At 42.0% G+C, this 25278-nt stretch overlaps 1 protein-coding gene across 4 annotated transcripts in view; it reads left to right on the top strand.

Moving 5' to 3' along the window:
- Positions 1-25278, top strand: part of SLC1A2 (solute carrier family 1 member 2) — a 171061-nt gene that overhangs the window by 127643 nt on the left and 18140 nt on the right. For all 4 annotated transcript variants that reach the window (XM_021925903.2, XM_021925904.2, XM_021925901.2 and 1 more), the window contains exons 7-9: positions 2034-2267; positions 7687-7881; positions 13656-13790. In XM_021925903.2, the coding sequence (XP_021781595.1) occupies positions 2034-2267; positions 7687-7881; positions 13656-13790 (564 nt within the window). The remainder of the gene's footprint in view (positions 1-2033; positions 2268-7686; positions 7882-13655; positions 13791-25278) is intronic.

Genomic DNA, 25278 nt, shown 5'->3' with positions numbered 1-25278 from the left:
TTTTTTGCTTTATAGGAAGGTTCATTCTGCTTATTTACAGTCTCAGTGAACGAAGTGCTGGTCCCCGAGACTACCTTGATAATTTATGAGATGTTGTGACTATGGACACACCAGCAGAATATAAAACGGTGGGAGAGCTCAGGGTTTAATGACATGAGTACAGGTTTGTCTCAGACTCCCTAATGTCTAGGGAAGCAGTCCTCAGACTTGACCAGCCTGGACCCCACAGAAAGGAGAAGTAGGAGCTTCAGGCTAGATTCTCATATGGGAAGAGAACAGCTATGCTAATGTTTAATAGTGTCAGTTACAAATCAGTTCCTTCAAGATTAGGTTCCTCTTGAGAGAATATGTTGCTATAAAATCATCTTGCAATTGGGTATTCCATGAGATGTTCTAGAAAGCATCACTAACTCAGGCTTAATAAGCATGAGTGGTGGGAGGACATGGGGTACACGTGTGAAAACAGAACCCACGAGGAATTCCTTTGTCAGGACTCAGAGAATTAATGGTACTGACAGAGATGCGAGAGGGCTTTTTTGCAGCACACACACATGCATGCTCAAAAATTTCATCCCCACAGCATCTCCATGAGGTTGGAGTTAGCTGCTCTGAGCCTTGACATCCATATCTGTAAAATGGGAATAAGCCACTCACCATGGTCACATATTAATAGCTAATAAGTGGCGAGATGAGCTCCATGTCTTACATAGTATTCATATATATGTGTCTCATCTACTCTTCACATTTTTTCTTTAATTCAGGAAAGTGTTTGCTCCAGGCACAATTACAAGTCTGTATAGATATTACAATTACAGCAGCCTTTCCTGACTCCCTGACCCCTGCTGGAAGCCTTATCTAGAGACTTCATTTTCCCCATAGTCTTTCTCTCAAGTATATTCATAATTTGTATTAAGGTAGCAACCATCCCACAAATATTTTCATATCAGCCAGAAACTGTCACAGGCTGAACAAATTCATGCCCTAGCAACATCATTCTGGATACTAAAGGATTTTACCAAATATGGGAGGAATATATTCAGGTTGAGAGACAAAATAGTTAGCTTTCCCAAGAGTGAGGACCAAAGTAGTTTCCAAACTCTCTATAAAATAATAAGGTAGAACTATAACATCAGTTTATATAGGATAAATTTGGCATATGGTGAATTGCTTATCTCCAAAGAGCTGTGATTGTTCACTAAAGAGAAGTGGCTTGTCTTGGTTGGGAAAATTCCCCAGTTGGGAGTTTCAGAGACCTGAGATTGTTCTCTTATTTCCTGGTTTCCTGGTCTTGGGCTGATTATTTAGCTTTTCTTAACCTCAGTTTCTTTATTTGCCACGTAGCAATAATGACACCTAGATTTTCGGGTTGTGGTAAGCATGAAGTGAGGGAATGAGTGTGCAGCTCTCACCATAGTGCTTAAAACAAAATGAAAGTAGTTAGCATTATTGTTAGAGTAAGTATGGAAAAACTACTTTCAGACTTGGAAGTCGTAAAACCCCTTTTCTCTAAATGTACATTTTGGCCCAGATAGTTTCCTTGTTCTTTCTCTCTCTCTCTCATTTTAATATATTCCCTATCTTCCAAGGTAAAAACAACGCAAATTTACAAATTCCAGTTTATAGTTTTCTAAAAAGCTCAAATTCCCAAATTTCTAGGAAGGAACTGAGGAACACAAATCAAACAAGATTCCCAGAGACACGCCTGAGTCTCTCAACTTGGAACTTGATGGTAAAGCTAAAAGATGGTAATGCATATCTCTCCTTTATCCCTAAAACTCACCTTAGCAACAAAATTTGCCTTTGGACTTTTCATCAGAGCGGGCACCACGAGATCCACAAAACAGATTTTGATTAAGGCAGTTGGTCCAAAATAAAAAATAACATCAATGGAATGTCATGACCTTTTCTCAGCAAAAGTCTTTTTTTGTACAGAAGAGCCATGTGTTTTCCTCAGGGTGCGGTACAGAGGAGGCCCAGGTTCTGAATGCCATAATGATCTCTTCAATGCTGTTTTTCCCTTTTGTGTTTTTCAGGTACTCTCCCCTGGGTATCGCCTGCCTGATCTGTGGGAAGATCATTGCAATCAAGGACTTAGAAGTGGTTGCTAGGCAACTGGGGATGTACATGGTAACAGTGATCATAGGCCTCATCATCCACGGGGGCATCTTTCTCCCCTTGATTTACTTTGTAGTGACCAGGAAAAATCCCTTCTCCTTTTTTGCTGGCATTTTCCAAGCTTGGATCACTGCCCTGGGCACCGCTTCCAGGTAGAGAACAAAAGAAATCACCTTTCTCTTTGCTCACTCTTCTTTTTTTTTTTCTCTTTTTTTTTTTTTTTTTGTTGTTGTTGTTTATTATACTTTAAGTTCTAGGGTACTTTTTTTTCTTTTCTTTTCTTTTCTTTTTTTTTCTTTCTTTCTTCTCTTTCTTTCTTTGTTCACTCTTTTGCCCTCTTTGCCATTTCTCATTTCTCAAAACCCTCCCATCACAAAGTTCAATAAGAACACTTGGCACACATTACTAAGATCTTTTGGAAAAGGCGAATTCTTTGAATTTTTGTCTCCTTCTAGGAACTTCTGAGCCTTCTGGTGAACATTTTTGCTGGTTTGCAACTATATTGGAAATATGATCTCACATTAAATTTTTCAGATACATGCATGCTATTTGTTTGCATGCCTAATTTGCCACTTGTATCATTAGTTTAGTTTTAGATGTTTTCTAAAGGAAGTTTAACAGGATGTTTTTCAATTAACATTTCACCTGTGATTTGGAAAATGCTATCACAAAATATTACTCTTTGAAGATTTTGGTAAATAAATTTTCAAAAGTAGAAGAAGCAGCTTTTACAAAGTAAATGGTATGTCAGGTGAGACTTTTTCTAACAAACAAAGCTCAGCCAAATCTTTGACCTCGACATGAACCTCTAATGGATTATTCTTCCCCAGAGTTAACTTGGCATTGATGAAGAATCAGTTCCCCCTTTATTACCTAGTTCCAGTGCCTAGAAAGCCAAAGAGGACCCCAGAGATATGCAGAGAAAAATCAGTTTTTGGACTATCATCTTGGACTGAATGTAACAAAAACAACCCAAAAAATGAACAAGAAGAAATACATAAGAAATGCCTTACAATTGGGCTGGGCGCAGTGGCTCATGCTTGTAATCCCAGCACTTTGGGAGGCCTCGGCAGGCAGATCACTTGAAGTCAGGAGTTCGAGACCAGCCTGGCTAACATGGTGAAACCCCATCTCTACTAAAAATACAAAACTTAGCCAGGTGCGGTGGGGAGTGCCTATAGTCCCAGCTATTCGGGAGTCTGTGGCAGGAGAATTGCTTGAACCTAGGAGGCGGAGGTTGCAGTGAGCTGAGATTGCATCACTGCACTCTAGCCTAGGTGACAAAATGAGGCTCCATGTGGGAAAAAAAAGAAAAAGAAAGAAAGAAAGAAAGAAAGAAAGAAAGAAAGAAAGAAAGAAAGAAAGAAAGAAAGAAAGAAAGAAAGAAAGGAAAGAAAGGAAAGAAAGAAAGAAAGAAAGAAAGAAAGAAAGAAAGAAAGAAAGAAAGAAAGAAAGAAAAGAAAGAAAGAAATGCCTTACAATTGAGAATTTTTAAGACTAGTGTTTTACTTTCAGCTTGCAATCATTGTTTTATGTCTGCACATATGTCCTTGGGTCACAAAACTAAGACTGAATCATAAAACAGGGAGGGAAGCAAATTCTGAAACCCATAGCCCATCATCAGGTCCTTGTTGCAGACCCTGTGCCCATGCACTGCTGGTGAGGTGGCACTCCATGACACAGCAGGGCCTGTTGCTCCACGGCTGCTGAGCAGGAAGTCAGGTTTCCCTTAAGCGACCTAACAGACCAATAATGCCTGGGAAACCAAATTAAATTTCCACCTTGCAAATCAATGAGGATTCAGTGCTAGTAGAAAATAGGGTTTCAGACCAAGCTGGAATATACACAATATTGAGGATCTAGATTCTGCACCCATTTTCCGAAGATGAAGGAAAACACTTCAAAATTTCCTTCTTGGTTTTATAAATTTCCCATGACTAAGTATCTCTATCCATACAGATCTCCACTTGAAGAAAAGAGGAAAAAGAAAAAAAAACCCACCTGGTTTAATTTTATTTTTGTTTTCTGGTTATAAGCCTGGTATCTCATACTTTATCTCATACCTGGCTCATAACCAGAAAACAAAAATAAAATAAAATTTCTGCAGGCTCATTGTGAAAAAGTTCAGGCAGTGAATACAGTTTTGAAGAAGAAAATGAGCTTTGCCAATTATTCTATCACCCAGTGATAATTGGTCATAACCTTTTAATTAGTCTTTAGTTATATATCTTTCAAGTTCTTACTATGTATATATATGCTGTTTTATAAATAGCTATTTTTTTACTAGTCAACATATCATAAAAGTTATATCTATTGCAATAGACTTTACTACCATTTTTTAAACTGCATAATAATGCACTGTATGTACTACAATGCAAACCCCACCCCATCCTAGCCACAGTGACGTACATTTAAGGCATGTCTATTAAACAGGGCTGTGACAAATATCCTTACAAATACATCTCTGCAAGGTTGTATGATGATCCCCTCAGGATAAGTGGAATTTCAGAGTTAAATGGTATGCACATTGACGGTTTTGAATCACGTTACTAGATTGCTATTCAGAAAAATTTATTATTTTATGTTCCCATTAACTGGGGTTTGAGGGTGTGCCCATCCCCGCTTACTTACCAGCTCTGGATATTACCGGTCACTTTAATGCTTTCCAGTCCTATTGGGTGAAAAGTAATCTCATGGGATATGCATATCTTTACTTCTCCTTCCCCTCCCCTTTTCCCCTGCCTCGTGAATTGTTCATGAACTTGGTCATTTCCCTGTTGAGGTATTCGTCCCTCCCTGATTGATTTTCAAGCTCTCTTTTTGTATAAGAATATTAGCTCATGTGTCACAAGTTGCAAATAATCTTTCTCTTCACTTGACATTTGTCTTAAAAAGTTACTGTGCTTTTTGCCTCTAGAAGTTTTAAATTTGTACTTAGTCAAAGCTATCAGTACTTTTCTTTAGAATTTAGAATTTAGATTTTGCTTAGGAATAGCTTCTCGAGTTAATACAATATGACTTTTTATTTTCTTCCAATACCTTTATGGTTTAGATCTTTCAACTATTTCAAAAATATTAGTATTATTTTCTTTTGAATGACTAGGCCATTATTTCAGTAACTTTGTAAGACAAGGTGAATCTTAAGGGAATTTGCATGGCCCAAATTTGTATTTAAATCAGAGACAAATGCTCAGATTATCCAGCCAAGGCTGCAAATATTAGACCGATTTCTTCCCCAACCCTATATTTCATTTGAAAAAAAAAAATGTGGTTTTAATCTTTCGTTAAAATGTGGTTTTTGCCTGGATGTGGAATTTCTTTGTTTAAAAGGCTGTGTGACATGAGTCATGTACCGAGAATTAACTGAAGGTTTCTTTGCCATCATGGTCACAGAGAAGAAAAAAAAAGCAAAACCCAGGAACAGCCCACAAAATATCCTTCCTGCCTCCTCGGCCCTTGTACAGAATAAAAATGTTGAGGGTAGTTGAACGGCTTTTCTCCATGGTTCCAGAGGCTGGTGTCAGGGAGGGCAGAGGGAGGGGGTTGGCCTGAGACTGGCTTGTCTTCAGCCCTCCAACTTCAGTGCAGGCTGTTAAAACTAATACATAAAAAACAAAAGAAGCAACATTTATTATTTATTAATAATAATTATTATTAGCAACATTTGAAGGCTGTCATATGGCCATTGAGGCAGGAGCCAAAAAAGCAATGTCAGAATGTCAGCCCGTCCACATAAGAAAGCTTGAAATTAAAATTCTCAAGTCCTAGTTTGATTGGGTGGGTGGGTTTAAAGACACAAAGAAAGTCTGTCCAGTAGAGAAATAGAGGATATTTTTATACTTACCGATCATTTTTCCCAATCTACTTAATTGTCCAAAGACCATTTGATGACAGTTTGGAAAAATGAATGCAATAATAAATATAAATGTATTCCAGCAATCCCAAAAGTGTCCTTAGATTTGAGAATCCTTGCAATCGAGATTCCTGGCCACCAACCACAACTGAGCAGTCATCTCAGATCAGTCCTGGTGTCCTGGCAACCCTTCGAAAGGGCCCAGGAGAGGGTGGGGTAAGAGGAAGAAAGGGACACTGACTTCGCATTAAGACAGCAAGCCAGGTCTAATGGCATCTCCTGCGTGCAAATGAGGCCAGGCTCCAACTTTGCCCTGGGTTTGCAAGATTTTAGTTATGAAATGTTCCCCAACAAACATTTCTTCTTCCTACCCAAGACCAAGGAGGAGGCATGAGACAGACCCCTGACTTGAAATCACAAAGAATGTTCTGGTAAGAGAAATTTGGCTCTCCTAAGGTTGTTTTAGGAGCTTGTGGGCCAGTGGTTTGATAAGATGCACATCTGGGCATCCCTAGTTTTAGGGCTTCTGATTCGTTGGTTCTGGATAGGCCCTGGAATCTTCATTTCATTTAGCTTCCCTGGAGCAGTTGGTCTTCTCCCACTCTCTGAGAAACCAAGACCTCTACAGGGATCTATGTCCAGCTTAGTCACTAATTCTGACCAGTAGGAGGAAACTTTGACAAAAGCTGTAAGTGCAAGAGAGAAAACACCTCCAAGTGTTGTCTGCATTGCAGGTTTTCTAAGTCACTTTGCTAAAGTTTGAATAGAAAAAAATCAAGAGGATGGACCATGAAGCACTTCCATGGCAGCTTGAGTGTTTTGCATTGCTTTCTACATTACTTAAACCTTGCAGCAAATCCACTCACCCTCCCATGCCCGTCTATCCACATGGAGATAATATTCTGGCCTTTAGCAATCCTTATTTTTTATTGGTCTCCAATTTTGAAGACATATGAACATGTCAGGAATTCTGGCCTTTGAGGCTGGATCATGTGGTCATGAATCCACATCCCAGGCCTGGGAGGAGTGGGGGTGAAGTCACTTCATATTTAGTCTCTGATTTGCTATTGAACACATGCTTTCCTGCCCCATGTCATTGAAGTGACTGTAGAATTGGCTGATGAGCATGTATCAGGGTGTTGGACTATCTGTGAGGTTCCCCAGTGAAGTGCTTCAGCTCATGCTGAAGGGTGCTGGACATGTTTATTGTTGTGGAAATTAGCAAGCCCAGCTCAGGGCAATTTCTTGGGGCTAAATGCGATCCATTCAGTCATTTTATTGGAAACAGCATTTCTAGCATGAAATTATGGGTTATCCAAAAATTCCTCAACCCATTTCACTGTTGATAGCTGATTCTTTTCTGACATAGATTTTTTTTTTTTTGCAACCCAATTAATATGGGCAATCAGATGCACTACAATATCGAATCCAAGATGGAAACAGTGGTCAAAAGAAAACATCTTCAAGTTCTGAGTGTATCTCCAGAACCAGAACCAACGAAAATATTTTGCTGCCTATTAGCATCTCAGTAAGATTGAATTTCAGCCTCCAACTCACCAGTTTTTAATCTGGCTCCAGATACTGCTTTTTTGCATGTCACCTTGCTTGATTGACACAAAACAAGAAAAACTAAGGATGCAGTGGCGTTCCAGTTTGTGCATTGTCCTGCTTCTCTAAAGTGGACATAACCCTGTCTCTCTCTTTCTCTTTGTTCTCAGTGCTGGAACTTTGCCTGTCACCTTCCGTTGCCTGGAAGAAAATCTGGGGATTGATAAACGTGTGACTAGATTCGTCCTTCCTGTTGGAGCAACCATTAACATGGATGGTACAGCCCTTTACGAAGCTGTGGCCGCCATCTTTATAGCCCAAATGAATGGTGTTGTCCTGGATGGAGGACAGATTGTGACTGTAAGGTGAGGAGGGTGGGGTAAAACACAAAAACAACTATCTGTTGTTCTACCCTGTTTCCCCTCCACACTAGCTCCATGTGACAGAGGCCACTTGAATTTCATTTCTTCTGGTGGAAGACAATGAAGGTAATAAAAGAAGAGGAATTATTGGCAGCCTTCAAAAGGAAAAGATTGCGACAAGAAAGAAGACTCTCATTAATGCCTCCTGTTTGTATTGCACATCTCAACTTGCTTTAGAAATTGGATATTATTTGATTTTTAGCAATCCTGTGATGTAGGCAGGGTAATTTCCTTGCCCATTTAATAGACGAAGAAACTCAGGCACCAAGAGGCATGGTAGTTTGTCCATGGCTACAGCATGGCTGTAAGTAAGGCCAACATCAGTAATGATTTGACAGGACTGTAACTGAGGCCAACATCAGCTGACTCTGGATCCAATTTTTGTTTCACTAAAATATGCTCCGTTCAATATTCTATCGCCAGAGGGTAACGGCAGAAATTACAAAATACTGGAAGAGATTCCTAAATATGACATATAAGATTTTATTACAAATAAATAGCACATAGTTTTGCTTTTACTAAAGCTGTTTTTATTTAAATGCATTCATCATTTTAAAAACTCAGAAAGAACATTTTCCTAAGAGATCATTAAAAATGTGTTGCCTCACCATAAACTTAAAGATCACACCTATTATAATGCCAAACTAACACTTCACTTTCTTGCTTATAGGTTAAGTCATTGAAAATATCGGTCTTCAACCCTTTCAATGTTATATTGACATTATAGCATGAAATAAAGCTTTCTGCAATCATCATTTTAATATTATCACTCTCAACCCATCTAAATGCTTCAATTAAGCCAGAAGCCAATTTCTGCCCTAACTTATGTTATATCCCTACTCTCAGTCTCAATTTCCTCATCTATAAATAAGGAAGGTATTCATAATTTGGAGCTAAAAGTTGGAGTTCATGGATGGGCTCCCAGCCCAGAGTGTTGCTTTGTTTGCCTTGAAATATATTGTAAAAGGTTAGAAATTCATCCTCTTGTAAGACAGCTGCACTTCAGTTTCCTACAGTCTCCCCTGCCTACCCTATTACTTATGCCTGGTCTGCTGCACCTGTCACCACAGCTTGGTCTTTTAAGACACCGGAGTTTGTCAGTTTTGGACTCAATAATGTGTAAGTTTTATTTCCCTTCTTGACTCTATGTGATCAGAAAACATAGGGAGTAAGTGGGTCACATTCTGTGTGACAGATGTACTTGTAGTAGAAAGAGAATTCCAGATATTAGAATAGCCAAGGCCTGGGTGATTCATTTTAGGAAATGAATGAGGTAGACACTGGAATACACTTTCATCCTCCACGATGATAATCACTCCACTCTTTGGTTCCTCTGAGGTAGCAGACTCTTTCCATATATTGCTTTGAACATGCCCAGCAGTCCTGAAGAGAAGGGATAGTCATTATTCCCATTTTACAGAGGAGGCATGTGAGGCTCAAAGAAATTATGTGACAAACCTAGGTCTCATGGTTATGGGTGGCAGAGGCACAAGTCAAATTTCTATTCCACAGTTTACTTCTTCCAACCACAAGTCATTTCTTCTTTCTGACTATGACTCAAAAACAGACATTAGAATAGTGTTTTTATTGGCTTTTTCCATTGGGCATTAGAAGGGGCAATATTTTTTGGGTTCAGGCTAAGGCGCTAGCCTCTTTCTCCCACTTCAGTTTCTCCCCCAGGCAGCACTGTCAACCTCTATATTAGAAACTTTGGTAATAATCTGGTGTCTGGTTGATTCATGTTATTCAACAGTCCATTCTCTGGTAGGCCTTTAGTGGACTAGGGCCATTTTAGGAGATCTCTCCTAAGAGGCAGTGTTCATTTGGGTCTGATGTCTCTACATGCTCAGATTTTTAAAAAGTTCAAACTAAGGGACCACCCAGTATCTGTAGCAGTGCTGGAAAATTCCTCTAATCATGTCCTCTATGTGTTCTAGGGGCTGATATTGCCATGGAATGGCCACTTCAGAGCCTGTGCTTGATCTGTCTAGCTCTGAGGTATTCAACCAGCTCAAGGACATTTTTGTTAAAACACAGCTTTCTCCTTTATCCTTATAACCATTCCAGAAGATTTAGTGAATATCCCATGTGCATCTGAGTTCACTTTAGCAACTCAGCAAATAGAGAAAAGAAAAATTCCCCATGTTTAATACACACACACACAATATGAAAACATGAAATAGCAATCACATTTATTTAATCAGCTAGAATGTATCATCTGAAATGTCTTCCAGTGACTCTCTTGCTAAATTATCTCACCTTAGATAAGGAAACAGAGGCTCAGAGAATAGATCACACACAGCCATCTAGAGGAACAACTACAATTTAAGTTTCCAAATGCTGGCATATGCTTCCATTTATTTAACTTGTGATCCTAGAAACAGCCCTAAAAAGTAGATACTGGGTTCCGTGTTTTACAGATGGAGAAAATGAGGCACAGTAAGATGAGGTAACTGGGCCAGGATCACACTGTTTATAAGAGGCAGAAATGGGATTTGAACCCAGACCACCTTACTCTGGGGTTTGTGTTTTTAACCATTACACACACTGCCTCCACTATATTATACTGTTGGATTGCAAAATAATAATTTACATACATATAATAAAATCTTCACAACCACCCTATGAATTATATACTACAAGGGAGCCTCAGTTTCCTCATCTGCATAATGGGAACAATAACAAATTCTAGGGTGGCTGAGAACATGGTGCCTGGCTCATAGTCTCTTATGAGTGTGAACCAGGCACCAGTCAATAAATGTTAGCTTCTATTATTATTATTGATGTCTAATAAAACACACAACACTCCTAGAATATTAAAGAAAAATGTGGCCATGACATCATGAGTACCATGATGTTACTGACAATGGAAAACATATTTCAGGTCAGAAGATCAAGTCTTTCAGAATTATGTCCTAACAATTATCACAAGACTGCTAACCTCCCTTGCTTTAAAACTCAAAGACAAAAAGGGCTTCTTAAGAAAGTCTTTTGCCAAGCAAAAGTCATTTCTGCTCTCTCAACAATTGGTCTTGATGGTAACCATATTTTCCATTAAGTTCGCACTATTAGATGGGAACTTACAGATGGGAGAATGGACCAGTGAGTGATTGAATTTATGCTTAAATTCTATGAATTTATCTACACAGGGTTTGTTTTATATTAACAGTGATACTACTGAGCATTTTCAGTTGACAAAAGATGAGTTTGACCATACACATTTAAATCTCTGGCCCCTGGGTGAGTTCAGTCAAATCCTCCTGAATTGTAGACCCCACAAGGGCTACCTCTGGGGCACCCACCACGGGTGGATATACTTCATGCCTGCAGTTTATTTGGAGGAAAATAGCCAAATCTATCTTCATGCTGCACTTCCAAGTAAATTCTTCATTCCTCTCCTTTCACTGCATGTAGGAAAATAGTGATTAGAAATTCTCAGCATTTTATTAATTCATAGAATTTTCAATGTAGGGAGGGATCAAGGCCATCAAGGACCAGCGTGGCATTGAAATCAAGTAGACCGTTGTTCAAATCCCAGCAGACCATGTTCAAGCTGTGTGACCTAAGTTTCTCCACCCATCCTATATATGTTTTCCTCACCGTGAAAGCAGGTGTTACCATATAAGTCCCTTGCAGGGTTACTGTGAGGTTCTGCTCTGATATTGTGTGTCTAGTATCTTAACAGCTTCCAGGAACCCTAGAGAAGTGAGCCAGGGGAGTGGAAGACCAGGCAAAGCAGAAAGCAATGAGGGATGCAGGGAAAATCACCGCCCGAGGAACTCTTGCAGGGCTTAGAATTCCACAGACAGACACTGTGCCCACTGGAGGGTGAGGATATTATTAGGGTGGAGGACAAGAGGGGAAAGCAACTTCCAGGAAGAATTATCTTGATAAGACTTTGTCTCACACAACCAAAAGATAACCAGATAATGTTAATGTTAACCACAGTTCAAAGGGATGTGCAAGAGTGACTCAGAGCAACTGATGCTGTAAATAAAACAGTCAAGGTCAAGACCGTTGGAACTTGGGGAGTTCCCCTTCCCTGGTGTTCTGTCTGTTTGGGAAATGGTTGAGAATTCCCTTCTTCCAGCTCTTGGGGTTTTAGGGAAGTTTTCATTGCAAAGCAGCCTGGTCCTATCCAGATTTCTTGACAAGAAAAACAATTCACATTTACTGGGCGGGATGGGGCGGGGTGGGGATGGGTCAGAATGTGCCCGGCCCTTCTAAGTGCATTTTAATTTATTAGCTCCTGAAAGCTTCTGACCAGCCCATGAAAGAGATACCATTACTGCCTCCTTTTTACAGGCGAGGAAATCAAGGCACAGAGAGGTTAAGTTGCCTGTAGTCACGTGGTTATTAAGTGGCAGAGCTGGAATTTGAACTCAGGTTGTTCAACTGCTGAACTTTCACGGCTGAGCACTCCACACTGTACCTCTTGTGACCCAGATAGATTCAAGGAAATTGGAGTGCGCTGAGCCTTGACACCATGGAGTGGGAGGGGAAGGGTGTGGTTGGGGGGTCTGTAGATCACACCCAGGGGAAGTGTCTATGCAAGGATGGGCCTAAACCTGGGAAGGATGGCAATATGGGAAAAACAGCTCAAACCACAGGCTCTCCAGGGGACTTAATCTCCCAGACGTAAGATTAGGTATATTCAGGGCCCTCCCAATGATAAGACCCCAGGATTCTGTGCTTGGTCGCACTGATGGCCCGGATTTAGTTGAAACAATTTGAGAGGCTGCCTCTCAGCTCATAAAATTTCTGGGATTTTATGACTACAAAGAAAGCAGTCCCCCTTACCTTTTGGTACCCACAAAAACAGCTTAGGAATCCATATTTCCAAAGTACTCTTGGATATTTTGATATGATATTTTGATGTGACAGCTTTGTACAGATGGCATCCAGAAAAGAGGAAAAAGAGTCACTGCCCTTTGCCAGACCGCAGAGACTCCCTGGTGTCAGGACAGGGCACTGGAACTCCAGATTAACCCTCTCCCAGAGACAAACTTCAAAATGGTGCTGGGTGTGGCCCTGGCATTGTTCGGAAAGCGCTGATGAGATGCTTCAGAAAGAAAGCCTCCCTTTCTTTCATTATCATTTCTTGGCATCCTCCTTCTGAATAATGTATTTTCCAGCCCACAGTGAGGCATCCAGGCGCCTGATGCTTAGTGTCATTTGGAATCTGTTGATTTGTTCCCCTGATGTCCAACTCAGTTGCGTCTGGATATTTGCTATTCTGAGTTCTCCTGTTAACCTTGGCAATGGCCTTCTCAGACCCTTGCCACGTAGTCCAAAAGCCTCTGGTGCTCACAGAGACATAAAAGCGTAAGCAAAAATGAATGCAGTTGTGTTCCCATGGGAGGATTAAGGGCGATTTGTTTTTATCTTTAGTATTTCCTTGCCTGCTTTTAGAGCCACGCTTACCTTATTTGAGCCCTGTGATATATTAGACTAATTGGATAGCATGATGGGAATAAGGCTCCAATCCATGAATGTATAAGCTTACATCATAGTTGAGCAGAACCCAAATAGGCCTTAATCCTTAATTCCTGGGTCTTAGTACTTTAGATTTCTCTATTCCTTGGTGGAGAGTATGGGGTGGGGGTTGGGAGGGTGGGGATTTTATGGCTGCAGGAAAATTAGAGCTTAAAATTGCCAGGGTTGGTTTTGCTAAGATTCTTTCCGTTTCCATGACCTGGACTTCTCTGTTCTTATAGCCTCACAGCCACCCTGGCAAGCGTCGGCGCGGCCAGTATCCCCAGTGCCGGACTGGTCACCATGCTCCTCATTCTGACGGCCGTGGGCTTGCCAACAGAGGACATCAGCCTGCTGGTGGCTGTGGACTGGCTGCTGTAAGTGCCTGTGGATGGGGTTCTGCTGGGACTGTGAGTACTGCCTCCCAGGGATGGACAGGTAGCAAGGCTGCAACCAAGATCTTAGCTAATCCCCATGGCAACTCCCTCACTCTTCCTTCCTCCTTCCCGCTCACATTTACTGAGTACCTATTTGAGAACGAAAGAAGAAAAAGATTAAATATTTGAAGGCCTCACAGTCTAGTGGAGGAATCAGATAGATTATGACACAAGGTTAAAAGTACAGTAATAAGGAACCAGCTACTGATGCATTCAAAGACTCTCAGAACATTATATTGAATGAACAGAGCCAGACACAAAGGAATATGTACTGTATGATTCCATTTATATGAAGCTCTAAGAAAAGACAATGTAACACGTATCAATAGAAAGAGATCAGTTGGGGCTGGGTGCAGTGGCTCACGCCTGTAATCCCAGCAATTTTGGAGGTCGAGGGAGGTGGATCATCTGACGTCAGGAATTCAAGACCAGCCTGGCCAACATGGTGAAACCCCATCTGTACTAAAAATACAAAAAAATTAGCTGGGCATAGTGGCATGTGCCTATAATCCCAACTCCTGGAGAGGCTGAGGCAGGAGAATTGCTTGAACCTGGGAGGCGGAGGTTGCAGTGAGCTGAGACTGTGCCACTGCCCTGTAGCCTAGGGGACAGAGTGAGACTCTGCCTAAACAAAAAAAGAAAGAACAAAGAGATCAGTGGTTTCTTAGGGCCAGGTATAGGGGAATAGAGATCAACTGGGAAGGAACACAAGGAAACCTTTGGGAGTGACAGAAATGTTCCGTATGCACAGGTATGCACAGGTGTCTACATTTGTCAAAACTCTTCAAACCATGCACTTAAAATGGGTACATTTTGTTGTATGTAAATTACACTTCAATAAAGTGATTAAAACATGGCACACATATAAAAGCACAGTGATAGAGAGAAGCCTTCATCCCAGTCAAGAATGGAAGGACAGAGTGGAGAATATCAAGAAACATGAAAATGGTTACTGAATTTGAGTGTTCACTAGGTGAACAGCTACTAGACTGAGCACTTTTATCTCCCTCTTTAACAGCCTTGAAAGTTCCATGTTATTATTCCCACTTTATAGATGAGGACACTAAGGTTTGTAGAGGTAAAGGGACTTGGGAATGGACAGATATTCGACCCTCAGTCAGCCTGACAAATTCTTGTTTATGGTCACATTCAAGCTTCTAAAGGCAGTGGTAGCTGAGCTGAATCATAACCAATAGGTAAAAGTTTCTCAGGTGAATGTAGGGAGAGGGGCAACAGGACATTCCAGTCAATGCCAGCCTGCACAAAGGCACTGAGGTTATAGCACTGTGAGGATGTACGAGTGGTCTGGTACTCTTGGAGGCAGCGGGTGGTGAAAGGTGAGCAAGATGGACATCCTCAAAGGTCGTGCAGAGAAACTTGAACTTGACCAAGTACAGTAGTTCAGCTACCTTTCTCAGTGAAGGACATTTTCCTCCTTTACAAAACTCACTGCCCATTCACAAAGGTGGGAAAGTCTAAACAGATGGTCCTTGATAAGGGGGTTGCAATGGATCCCCTCTAAGTGCCCACTTGGGCTTTGACGTTCTATGAGATATACACTGATGCCTCCTGTCCAGCATTGGAATTATATGATAGGGCCTCTGGCAATGCCAGTCTTCAATGTCAGAGGCACAGAGTGACAAGTGCTGGCCCAGAGGCCCAAGGCCAAAGTGCCCACACTTATTTTACAAACTGCCTCACTTGCCAGTAGCAAATTTTCTGACATTTATTGGCATTGATTTTAAGAGCCAGAAACCACATTTTTTTTTTTTTTTTTTCAGATGGAGTCTTGCTCTGTTGCCCAGGATGGAGTGCAGTGGTACGATCTCGGCTCACTGCAACCTCTGCCTCCTGAGTTCAAGCAATTCTCCTGCCTTAGCCTCCTAAGTAGCTGGGACCACAGGCATGTGCCACCACACCCGGCTGATTTTTGTATTTTGTAGAGACAGGGTTTTACTATGTTGGCCAGGCTGGACTCAAACTCCTGACCTCAAGTGAGTGGCCCACCTTGGCCTCCCACAATGCTGGGATTACAGGCATGAGCCATTGTGCCTGGCCTCAGAAACCACATTTTGTGGACTTGAGTTTGTTCCTCCTTCCTACCCCCACCCTTCCAAAGAGAGGAAAATGCAAGTGGCTGAAGGGAGGAAGGACATCTGGGAAGGCTAAAAAGAAGCCCAACCTCTCCATAAGATGTGCCTGCTGTTGGTGCAGACAACAGGACTTAGGTTAGAAGTAAGAAGTGCCCAGCACTTTGGGAAGCCTAGGCGGGCAGATCACCTGAGTTCGGGAGTTCAAGGCCAGCCTGATCAACATGGAGAAACCCCGTCTCTACCAAAAATGCAAAATAATTAGCCGGGTGTGGTGGCATATGCCTGTAATCCCACCTGCTCGGGAGGCTAAGGCAGGATAATCGCTTGAACCTGGGAGGCGGAGGTTGCAATGAGCTGAGATAGTGCCATTGCACTCCAGCCTGGGCAACAAGAGTGAAATTCCATCTGAAAAAAACAAAACAAAACAAAACAAAAGCAGAAGTAAGAAGTGGCTCCCTGAACAGAATCAGTTCAACTTAGGAGGGCTGCAAGGAAGGCCATGGATCTTCTTGACTGGCTCCTTCATCATCAGAAAACGCTCAGGAAATACCTTTAGCGGAAGGTGAAGAGCAAACAGAATAGCCTCATCTCTGTCTCTGCCAGTCTCTCAGGTGGTGGTAGTGGCATCCTTACCTGCCAGCTTGGTTGTTCTCTGTGTCCTATGTTGGCCCCAAGGGACAGCCTTTCTCATGACATCTGTTCAGACAAGGCAGCTGAGAGTCAATGGTGGTGTATGGGTGGGAAGGACTGTGAGAGAAGGGGATGAAGGATACAAAGGAATGGGGTAGGCTGTTGGATGGAAGGGGGACCAAGGGGAAATGAAGACATTGGCAGTGGTCTAGAGACAGAGCTCATAGTAGGAGCTCAATAAATATGTGCTACTCTTAACCACATAGTTGCTGTGTGATAATTAGGGTCCTCCCACATGAGAAGAAAGATGAAGGAAGCCATTTAAGTTCTGCTGGCTTTCCCTGTGACTTGTTGCTGACTTAAACCCTTGACTCTTTGCCTGTCAAGTCTTTTCAATGCGTGTTGTCATTGAGGGTCCCTTGCCTGCTGCAACAATATCACCTCACTTTTTTCTTGGGCTTATTTCCAAGGCTTTAAACCACCATTAGAGATTCATCTTTTTAAAAAATATTATTGTAGAGGCTGCCCCCCATTATAATACAAATGCCTTTGAGTGGAAAAAAATGCACTAATAGGATCAGGAATGAGGAAAAGGGGCTGATATTTGGTGGGTACTGCAATATCTTTACATCTGTCTCCATTTAATCATTAAGGTGCCCTATGATGTATTTCCAGATGAGAAAACTGGGAATCAGAAGAGTTGAGTGTTTTACCTGATGCACAGCAGAGCTTGTATAGCCAGGTCAGGGCACTTCACCCAACTCTACACAGCCTCCTAATTTGTACTAAGCAGTTCTAGCAATGGGGAGGAGGAGCAGAGAGGCCCAGAGTTGGGACAGTTGGAGAAGACACACTTATTAGGGCCTCCTATTGGGCTATGGTTTGAATATTTGTCCAGTCCAAAACTCATGTTGACATTTAATTGCCATTGTAGTAATATTAAGAGGTAGGACCTTTAAAAGGTGATTACGTCATGAAGGCTTCACCTATGAGTGGGGTTGGTGCATTATAAAAGGGCAAGTTCAGCCCCTTCTTGCCCTCTCTTTGCCTTTCTGCCTTCTGCTATGTCCTCATGCAGAAAGAAGGCCCTTGACAGATGCCAGTGTCTTGATCTTGGAGGTTGGGAACCAACCTCCAGAACTCTGAGGAAATAAATTTCTGTTCTTCATAAATTACCCAATCTCAAGTATTTTGTTATAGCAGCACAGACTAAGACACACCTGAATCTGCATGCTAACCAGAGAAATATTTTTGACCTATTTTTTTCTTCTCACAGCATGAAAATAACAAATAGACTCAATGAGGACAAATGGGGTACAATCAAGGTCTTAGCCACTCTTAGAATTCAAGTCCTCCACCCCCAGTGGGTCTGCCATTGTGGGCCCTGTTCCTTCTTGGCAGTCATTTGTTCTCAAGCCTGTTGGATGTGAGTCACTTCATGAAACATTCAAAACCCTGCCTACTTCTGACCTAAATGTTAGCAAATGAAATAGGAGGGCCAGGTCCTCCCAGATCGCCCCACGCAGGTGCTCACATGCTTACACTTGCAAAGGAAAGCAGAGCGTCCTAACTCCAGGGCTGAAGTGTGTCAGCAGGAGGGAGTTGGCTGAATTTAAAAAAAAAAAAAAAAAAAAGGATGATACATTTGGATTAACTATATTGATGAAATCAAGTAAGAGAAAACCCTATCCTTGGCTGGAGGTGGGAAGAAAGGGGCAAATGAAGAGCTGTTATCTAGTTCTAGGGCTCTGATCTCAAATGGAGGGAGGAGTGTGATGAAGGGAAAGAGAGTCTAAGAGGCAGGAGCCCTGGGTCTGAGAGCTCTGCACTTACTATCCACAGGACCTTGGGCAAGTGACTTTCTGAGCCTCAGCTACATTATGTGTAAAATGGAGCAATAACCTATCAGGCTGGAAGCAAGAGGCTAGGTTCAATGCCTTTGAGTGCCCTTCTAGTTTTAAGACCTAGAGTAGAATTCTGCTGGGGATGAATGTTTGTATACAAATAAACATGAGCATTCCTTTTAAGAGGAAAAGAAAAAGGAAGGGTAGAGGATCCTGGGAAAATGTGTGTAGCTGTTTGTAGCTAGGTCGGATCTGCTTTGAATTAGTAATGGTGGCACATTCTTTCTCACCAGCAAGAGGAGTTCCGGAAACTAGCTCTTGGTTATGGGCTCTGTGACTGTTGGGTGCTCATTAGTGTGTAAGTGGTGATGGGGGCTAAGATGAGATGGGGTGCAACTGGCCATTCCCTAGATAAGTAGCCTGTGGAGGAAAAGCAGACAAAAAGAAAAGGGGGAATTTTTTTTCTCTTTAGCCAAGGTTTGTAAGCTTTCATAACTCTAGCAATTTTTCCATTTAAAACCAAACAAAGCCTACAGTGACATTTAATGTGTCACAGTGTTTGCCAACTGCTGGAGACCAGCCAGCCTCGCTACTGCCCTTTAAGCCCTGGATGGTTTTCAACAGGCAGGCTTAACTGCTCTGTAAATGTCATGGTGAAAACCAAGATTCTGGAGTCCTGAAAAATGCCGAGTCCCAGAGCACCGGATGGGTGGGACTGTTTAAAACTAGAAGCTTTCCCTGGGTCCAAGAAGCTCTTTGTGTCAGGAGCCCTTGGCAGATATTTATAAGAGACCTTGCTGACACCCCAATGTCTCTGACAGAGACAGGATGGAGTGATAAATAGGAGCCAATACCAGGAAGAGGTAATAAATAACTGGGTCTGGCTACAGGTAGGAAAAGGAAAATCAAAATAAAGTGAAATCCAAGTGGACCTGTGGCCCAATTCTCACGTAAGACTCTGCTGGTGAGATCTTTTCTGGGCTCACATGTGCTAATGGGGGAATATAGTTGAGATGGCACTTAGAAGGAAGACCTCAAAGAGCCTCCACCCTCCAGGAGTGCTCTGAAGCTCCTCCCATTGGCATTCCTCTCTGGAGAGAATAGAGCATTCGTTCTCAAACTTGAGCATGCACCAAAATCTCCCAGAGATTTATCTGAGGTGGGGCTGGAGAACTGGCATTTCTAACAAGTTCCCAGGTGATTCCGTTGGTGCAATCTCCAGGGACTCTCCCTTCCAGAAGCAATGAACTAGAGACAGGGAAGGAAAACAGGAGTTTCTGATTGTGGGTATATGAGCACCTCTACTTTTTTTTTGAGTAACAGTTGACAGTTCTTGCATCCATTCAGAAAAATAGATTGAAAGGATGCAGGATGCAAATAGCTAATACTTAGTGAGTGTCCCTTAAGTGTTAGACATTGTTCTAAGCACTTTACATGGGCTTGTTTAAAAGTCACAGCAGATTATGAAGCAGCTAATAGTATTATCACTGTCTTACGGTTGAGAAAACAGGTTCAGAGAGAAGTAACTTATCCCAATTTAGTGGATATTAACTGGCTGAATTGGGGTTCAAACCCAGATGATCTAGATAGCCTTGGGTGTTCCAGCGTGCTCATCTGAGTTCTGCTGTTTTAAAAATTTAAGACACACACATGTATGCGCCCACACACACACACACACACTTAACTGACTGACTTACCCTCCACTCATGGCTGGTGGAAAACAAAACTAATTCCTACATTAATCTTTTCTTTGAAGATTTTAGGGGCTTATGTCTGTCTTAGTCTTTTGCTTTGATTTCCCACTTCCACTGAATTCTCTTTTTTACACCTTATCTCCAGTCTACATCAACGTCACCAAGGAATGTGGCCCCTTTTCCACTAAGTCCTTTCCCCTCTTGCCAAAGTGTCTCTGACTTGAGGCAGCGTAATTGCAGATCAAGGCGGGACGGGGCAGGGCTATAGTTCTGTGCAGCAAAATCATTTTTAATATATCACAAAATAAATGCGTGTTCATAGAAAAGGGAAGGACAAAGTTTAAAAGAGTAATAAAATGAAAAAGAAGTCATCTCCCCTTCGCCTACTGTTGAATCTCAAGTGTTATTTCACTGTTAATAATTTCAGGTAGGACAAAAATAAAATAAAAATGTAATGTTAGGCATCTCCTTTTTAAAAAAATCTTTTAGTATTCCCCACTCCTGGGAATTTCCCCCTGGGCCTCCTTGTTCTCCATCTTTGAATCTTTCCCCGGCTCTCTGGACACCTCTCTCCTTTTCATCTGTAAAGTAATCTGAGCTCTCTGTGCCTCTTTCCTCATCCTTCTAGATCATGGCCTGCACTCTGACTTTTTACCACCAAAATATCCAACTAGATATTTTACTAAACAAAAACCAATTGTGTCTCTAGAGCTAATCTGTTTTCAAGTCTTAAACTCACAATCCATCCTGGTCCTGCCCCGTCCGCATACCAGCCTCCTCATTCTCCCCTGCCCAGCCCATGCCATAAGTAAATGAAACATAGTCTCAGTCCTCAGGAGCTTATAGTCTAGTAATGTGTCAAGAAATCCCAATGGAGCATGCTAGGTGCAAAAAGAAATGGATAAGATGTAGTGGAGGAATAAAAGAGAGAATGCTCTGATCCTGTTTTCACTTGGACTAAAAATGGTAATATAAGGAGAAGCTTCTTCTGGGTCCTATAAGCCTTTTATATAAAAGAGCCTTGGTGGAGGACCTCTTGGTTGACAAGCACTCAATACATGTTAGCAGTTATTATCTTCTCAACATGATTGCAGGTGAGTATCACTCTCCATATGTTATGAATGAGAAAACTGAGCAGGACAGGCTAAGAAATCTTTTCTGTTGGAGCTGGGATTGTTATCTAGGCTGGAATCCGGACTTCACGCTCTTAGCCAATGCTTACATGGATCTCCTTTTCTTCCCTAACCCCATGTGACTTTAGCCCTTCAATGCCCAGAGCTGTGCCAGCCTTCCTCAGGTTTGGGGCCTCAAGTGACCCCTCTGCCACACCCTGCCCCTAAAGACAGTCCCTTGACACCATGCATCCTGAGAGGCAGGCACTATGTTTTGTTTCTATCAATATTAAGTTCAACCATATGAAATTGCCAATATTTGACCTTTTTATATTGAAATAAATGGCAATTTCATATGGTTCAATCCAATGCAAGACACCAGATGAATTGTGGGTGACCCAGCTCCCTCGGCCCTGTTCTTCTCTGTGAACCAGGAGTTCCAGACAATTTCACATTTCCCTGCTAGAGGATTTAAACTGAGAGATGAAGATGAGACAGAGTACCTTGGTACTTGTTTTTCTTCTAGTGAACCAGACCCAGTGACTCAGTGTGAAATAACTCAGTCAAGCCCCTCTCTCATTTTTGGTTCCTGGTGACCTCTAAAGCATAGCTGTGTCATCTGTAGAAAACCCACGAAATGGGCCAGGCGCAGTGGCTCACGTCTGTAATCCCAGCACTTTGAGAGGCTGAGGTGGGTGGATCACATGGTCAGGAGTTCAAGACCAGCCTGGCCAACATGGTGAAACCCTGTCTCCACTAAAAATACAAAAATTAGCTGGGCATGGTGGCGCATGCCTATAATCCCAGCTACTCGAGAGGCTAAGGCGGGAGAATTACTTGAACCAGGATGCAGGAGGTATGGTGGCAGTGAGCCAAGATCACGCCACTGCACTCCAACCTGCGATACAGAGTGAGACTTCATCTCAAAAAAAAAAAAAAGAAAATCCATGAAATGCAAGATCAGCTTTCATCTTCATCCTCTTCTTTCAGTCCTGACACACAGCCTCTAGACCCAAAGATGGCGTCACACACTCTAAAAGTTGTTTTTTACCAAGTCTTAAAGCTCCTGAGATCAACACGAAAGACAGGGTTTCCTGAGTGGTCAGGGATGATTGTGAGAGAAAATGAAACTCTTTGCCTGTGGAGAAACTTTCCACATATGAACCGCAAACTCCCATGTCCTGCTTTGGGCCTGAGCTAAACTTCCCCAGAGTTGGTCAGACATTCCCCTGGCAGCTTCAAGGGTGTTCTGCCTTGCAGCATTTTCAGAAAGGAAGACCCAGGTAGAGCAGCCATGACCTACCTCCTGGCTGGGCATCCTGGGAATCTTCCCAGAATGCCTTGTGGCAGAGAAACCTGGCATGAGAGGGTTCTGTATTCTAGTTTAATCCAAATTAACAGCTTTCTGTTTAACAGAACCCCTTTAACGTCCTGCCTTCTCACTTAGAAACCTATCTTCGTAACCTTGCCTTTTACTCCTTCCCTTCTGTATTGATGGAATACAGTCCCTCCACCAAAGGAAATGGCCCTTATCTGCACTCTGGACTTCGTCCTCTCTGATCTCTCTAGGAACCTAACTTCATCAATTATTCCCCCTTCTCTGTGTCTTCAGTTACTTCTTCTCCACCAACGTCTTCTCTTTTTGATTTAAACATGTTCAAATATTCTACCTCTTAAAATAAAAATTTGATCTCCTTTCCATTTCCATCTGCCATTTCCTCTCCTTCCTTTCTTATCAATCATCTTGAATAAGCTGATTATACATAATGTCTCCATTTCTTCACCTCACATTCAATTTTTCACCTGTAGTAAGCTGGCTTCTATCACTACCTCTGTATTGAAACTGCCCTTGCCAGGCCAATAGTGACCTCTTTGTTGTTAAAACCAAAATAACTTTTTTATCTTTATTTATTTATTTTTTTTGACGGAGTCTTGCTCTGTTGCCCAGGTTGGAGTGCAGTAGTGCTATCGCGGCTCACTGCAACCTTCATCTCCTGGGCGCAAGCGATTCTCCCGCCTTAGCCTCCAGAGCATCTGGGATTACAGGTGCACGCCACCATGCCCGGCTAATTTTTTGCATTTTTAGTAGAGACGGGGTTTTGCCATGCTAGCCAGGCTGGTCTCAAACACCTGACCTTATGATCCGCCCACCTGAGCCTCCCAAAGAACCTTCTTACCCTCATCTCACCTGATCCCTAGATAATAATTAGCATTGTTTGCCACACCCTTATTTTGGAAGCATACTTCCATTTACTTATGAAATACCAAACTCTTCTAGTTTCCTTTCACTTTTGCAGGCTCTTATCTTTCCCATTCATTAAATGTTGGTTGACCTTAGTGTTCCAGCTTAGACTGTCTGCTTTTTTCACTCTGCATTCTCTCCAAGGATTAACTAAGCACCTCTCTGGCATCCTCAGCCATCTCTATGTGATGAATCCTATTATCACCTGCATCTCAGATGTGTCTCCTGACCGTCAGTCCATATTATCAGCCATCTGTGGGGCATCTGCTCATAACTGAGTCATATCCTTCACCCTCAACGTGTTTAAACCAAAGCCAGAATCTTTTCCACTCCAACTCATCATACTCCCTACATGTGCTTACATTGTCTACTGGTTGCCCAAACCAGAAACCTGAGAGGAATCTTTGACTCTTTTTTATTCCCTATAACCAGTCTTCAAGTCCTGTAATTCTGTCTCCTGAGTCTTGCTCAAATCCATCTTTTTCCAAATCCACCATATCCTCACTAACTGGATTTCACTCTTTCAGGCTTATCTTTTTTTAGTTTGTTCTTCACAATGGAACAAACATGATCTTTTCTTTCAATGGTACTTCATTACACTTGGGATAAAGACTAACCCCTGAACTTGACTGATAAAGACTAACCCCTGAACTTGACTGATACATGATTTGGTTAATTCTTATTTTCTGCGTCTCTCACTATACTTGTTAGCCATCCTGAATTCATCTAAGTGTTCCTACCTCTTAGATTTCCTGCATATTATTTCTTTCCTCTCTCTAGCTCATTTTCTTGGACTTATCCTTAGGGCCAACTCAAGATATTTCTACTTAAAGCTTTTATTATGACGCAAGTGTGATAGTATTCTACCTATATGACCCTGTAGCACTCTGTACTCATTTCTTTTTGAACATTTATCTCACTCTACTGGAGGAGATAGACAAATAAACAGTACATGGGTTCTTGGGGAAAAGGGAGTTTAGGAAGGATTTTTGTTGCCTGGGCAATTGGTATAGTGCCCTTACACACTCTAAGAAGCTTATTAAACATCTGTTGAATAAATAAATTCACTAACAAAGAACTCAAAGTATTAGAGTTGATGTTTTCTTCTTCTTTCTACTTGGCTATTAACAGGTGTAAGAAAAGGAACATTTTCATGCTCATGTATGCCTGTAACCTACAATGCGTACTTAAAGCATGTCTAGTATTTTTCTTATTCCACTTAATACAACCTCCTGTGAGGCTGGTATTAGCCTCGTTCCCTATTTCATGCTCAGGTGAAAAGTGATTTCCTCAAGTGGGAACCAGAAGACCTGGGTTAGTGTTCTCACCCAAGGTCCAGGGTCCTTTGCATCTTGATTTTCCATCAAAAGAATAAAAGCATCAATCTGCTTTTATTGTTTTTAAAAAATTCATTCATTCATTCATTCATTTTTGAGACAGAGTCTTGCTCTGTTGCCCAGGCTGGAGTACAGTGGCACAATCTTGACTCACTGCAGCCTCCGCCTCCCAGGCCGAAACGATTCTCCTGCCTCAGCCTCCCAAGTAGCTGGGATTATAGGCATGTACCACCACGCCTGGCTAATTTTTGTATTTTTAGTACAGACTGGGTTTAGTAGAGACTGGGCTGGTCTTGCACTCGTGACCTTAAGTAATCCACCCACCTCTGCCTCCCAAAGTGCTGGGATTACAGGCATGAGCCACTGCATTCAGCCAGTCTGCTTTTATCCTGTACAACTCTGTCTTGCATCCATTCCTGTCCTAATGGCTATTTCATTGGCCAGAGTTCTTTTTCAGATGCAGGGAGATCTGATGG

Source organism: Papio anubis, chromosome 12 (assembly GCF_008728515.1).
Source record: "Papio anubis isolate 15944 chromosome 12, Panubis1.0, whole genome shotgun sequence".
Taxonomy (NCBI): Eukaryota; Metazoa; Chordata; class Mammalia; order Primates; family Cercopithecidae; genus Papio; species Papio anubis.
The sequence above is the reverse complement of the archived record's forward strand: the minus strand, read 5'-3'. Positions and strand labels throughout refer to the sequence as shown.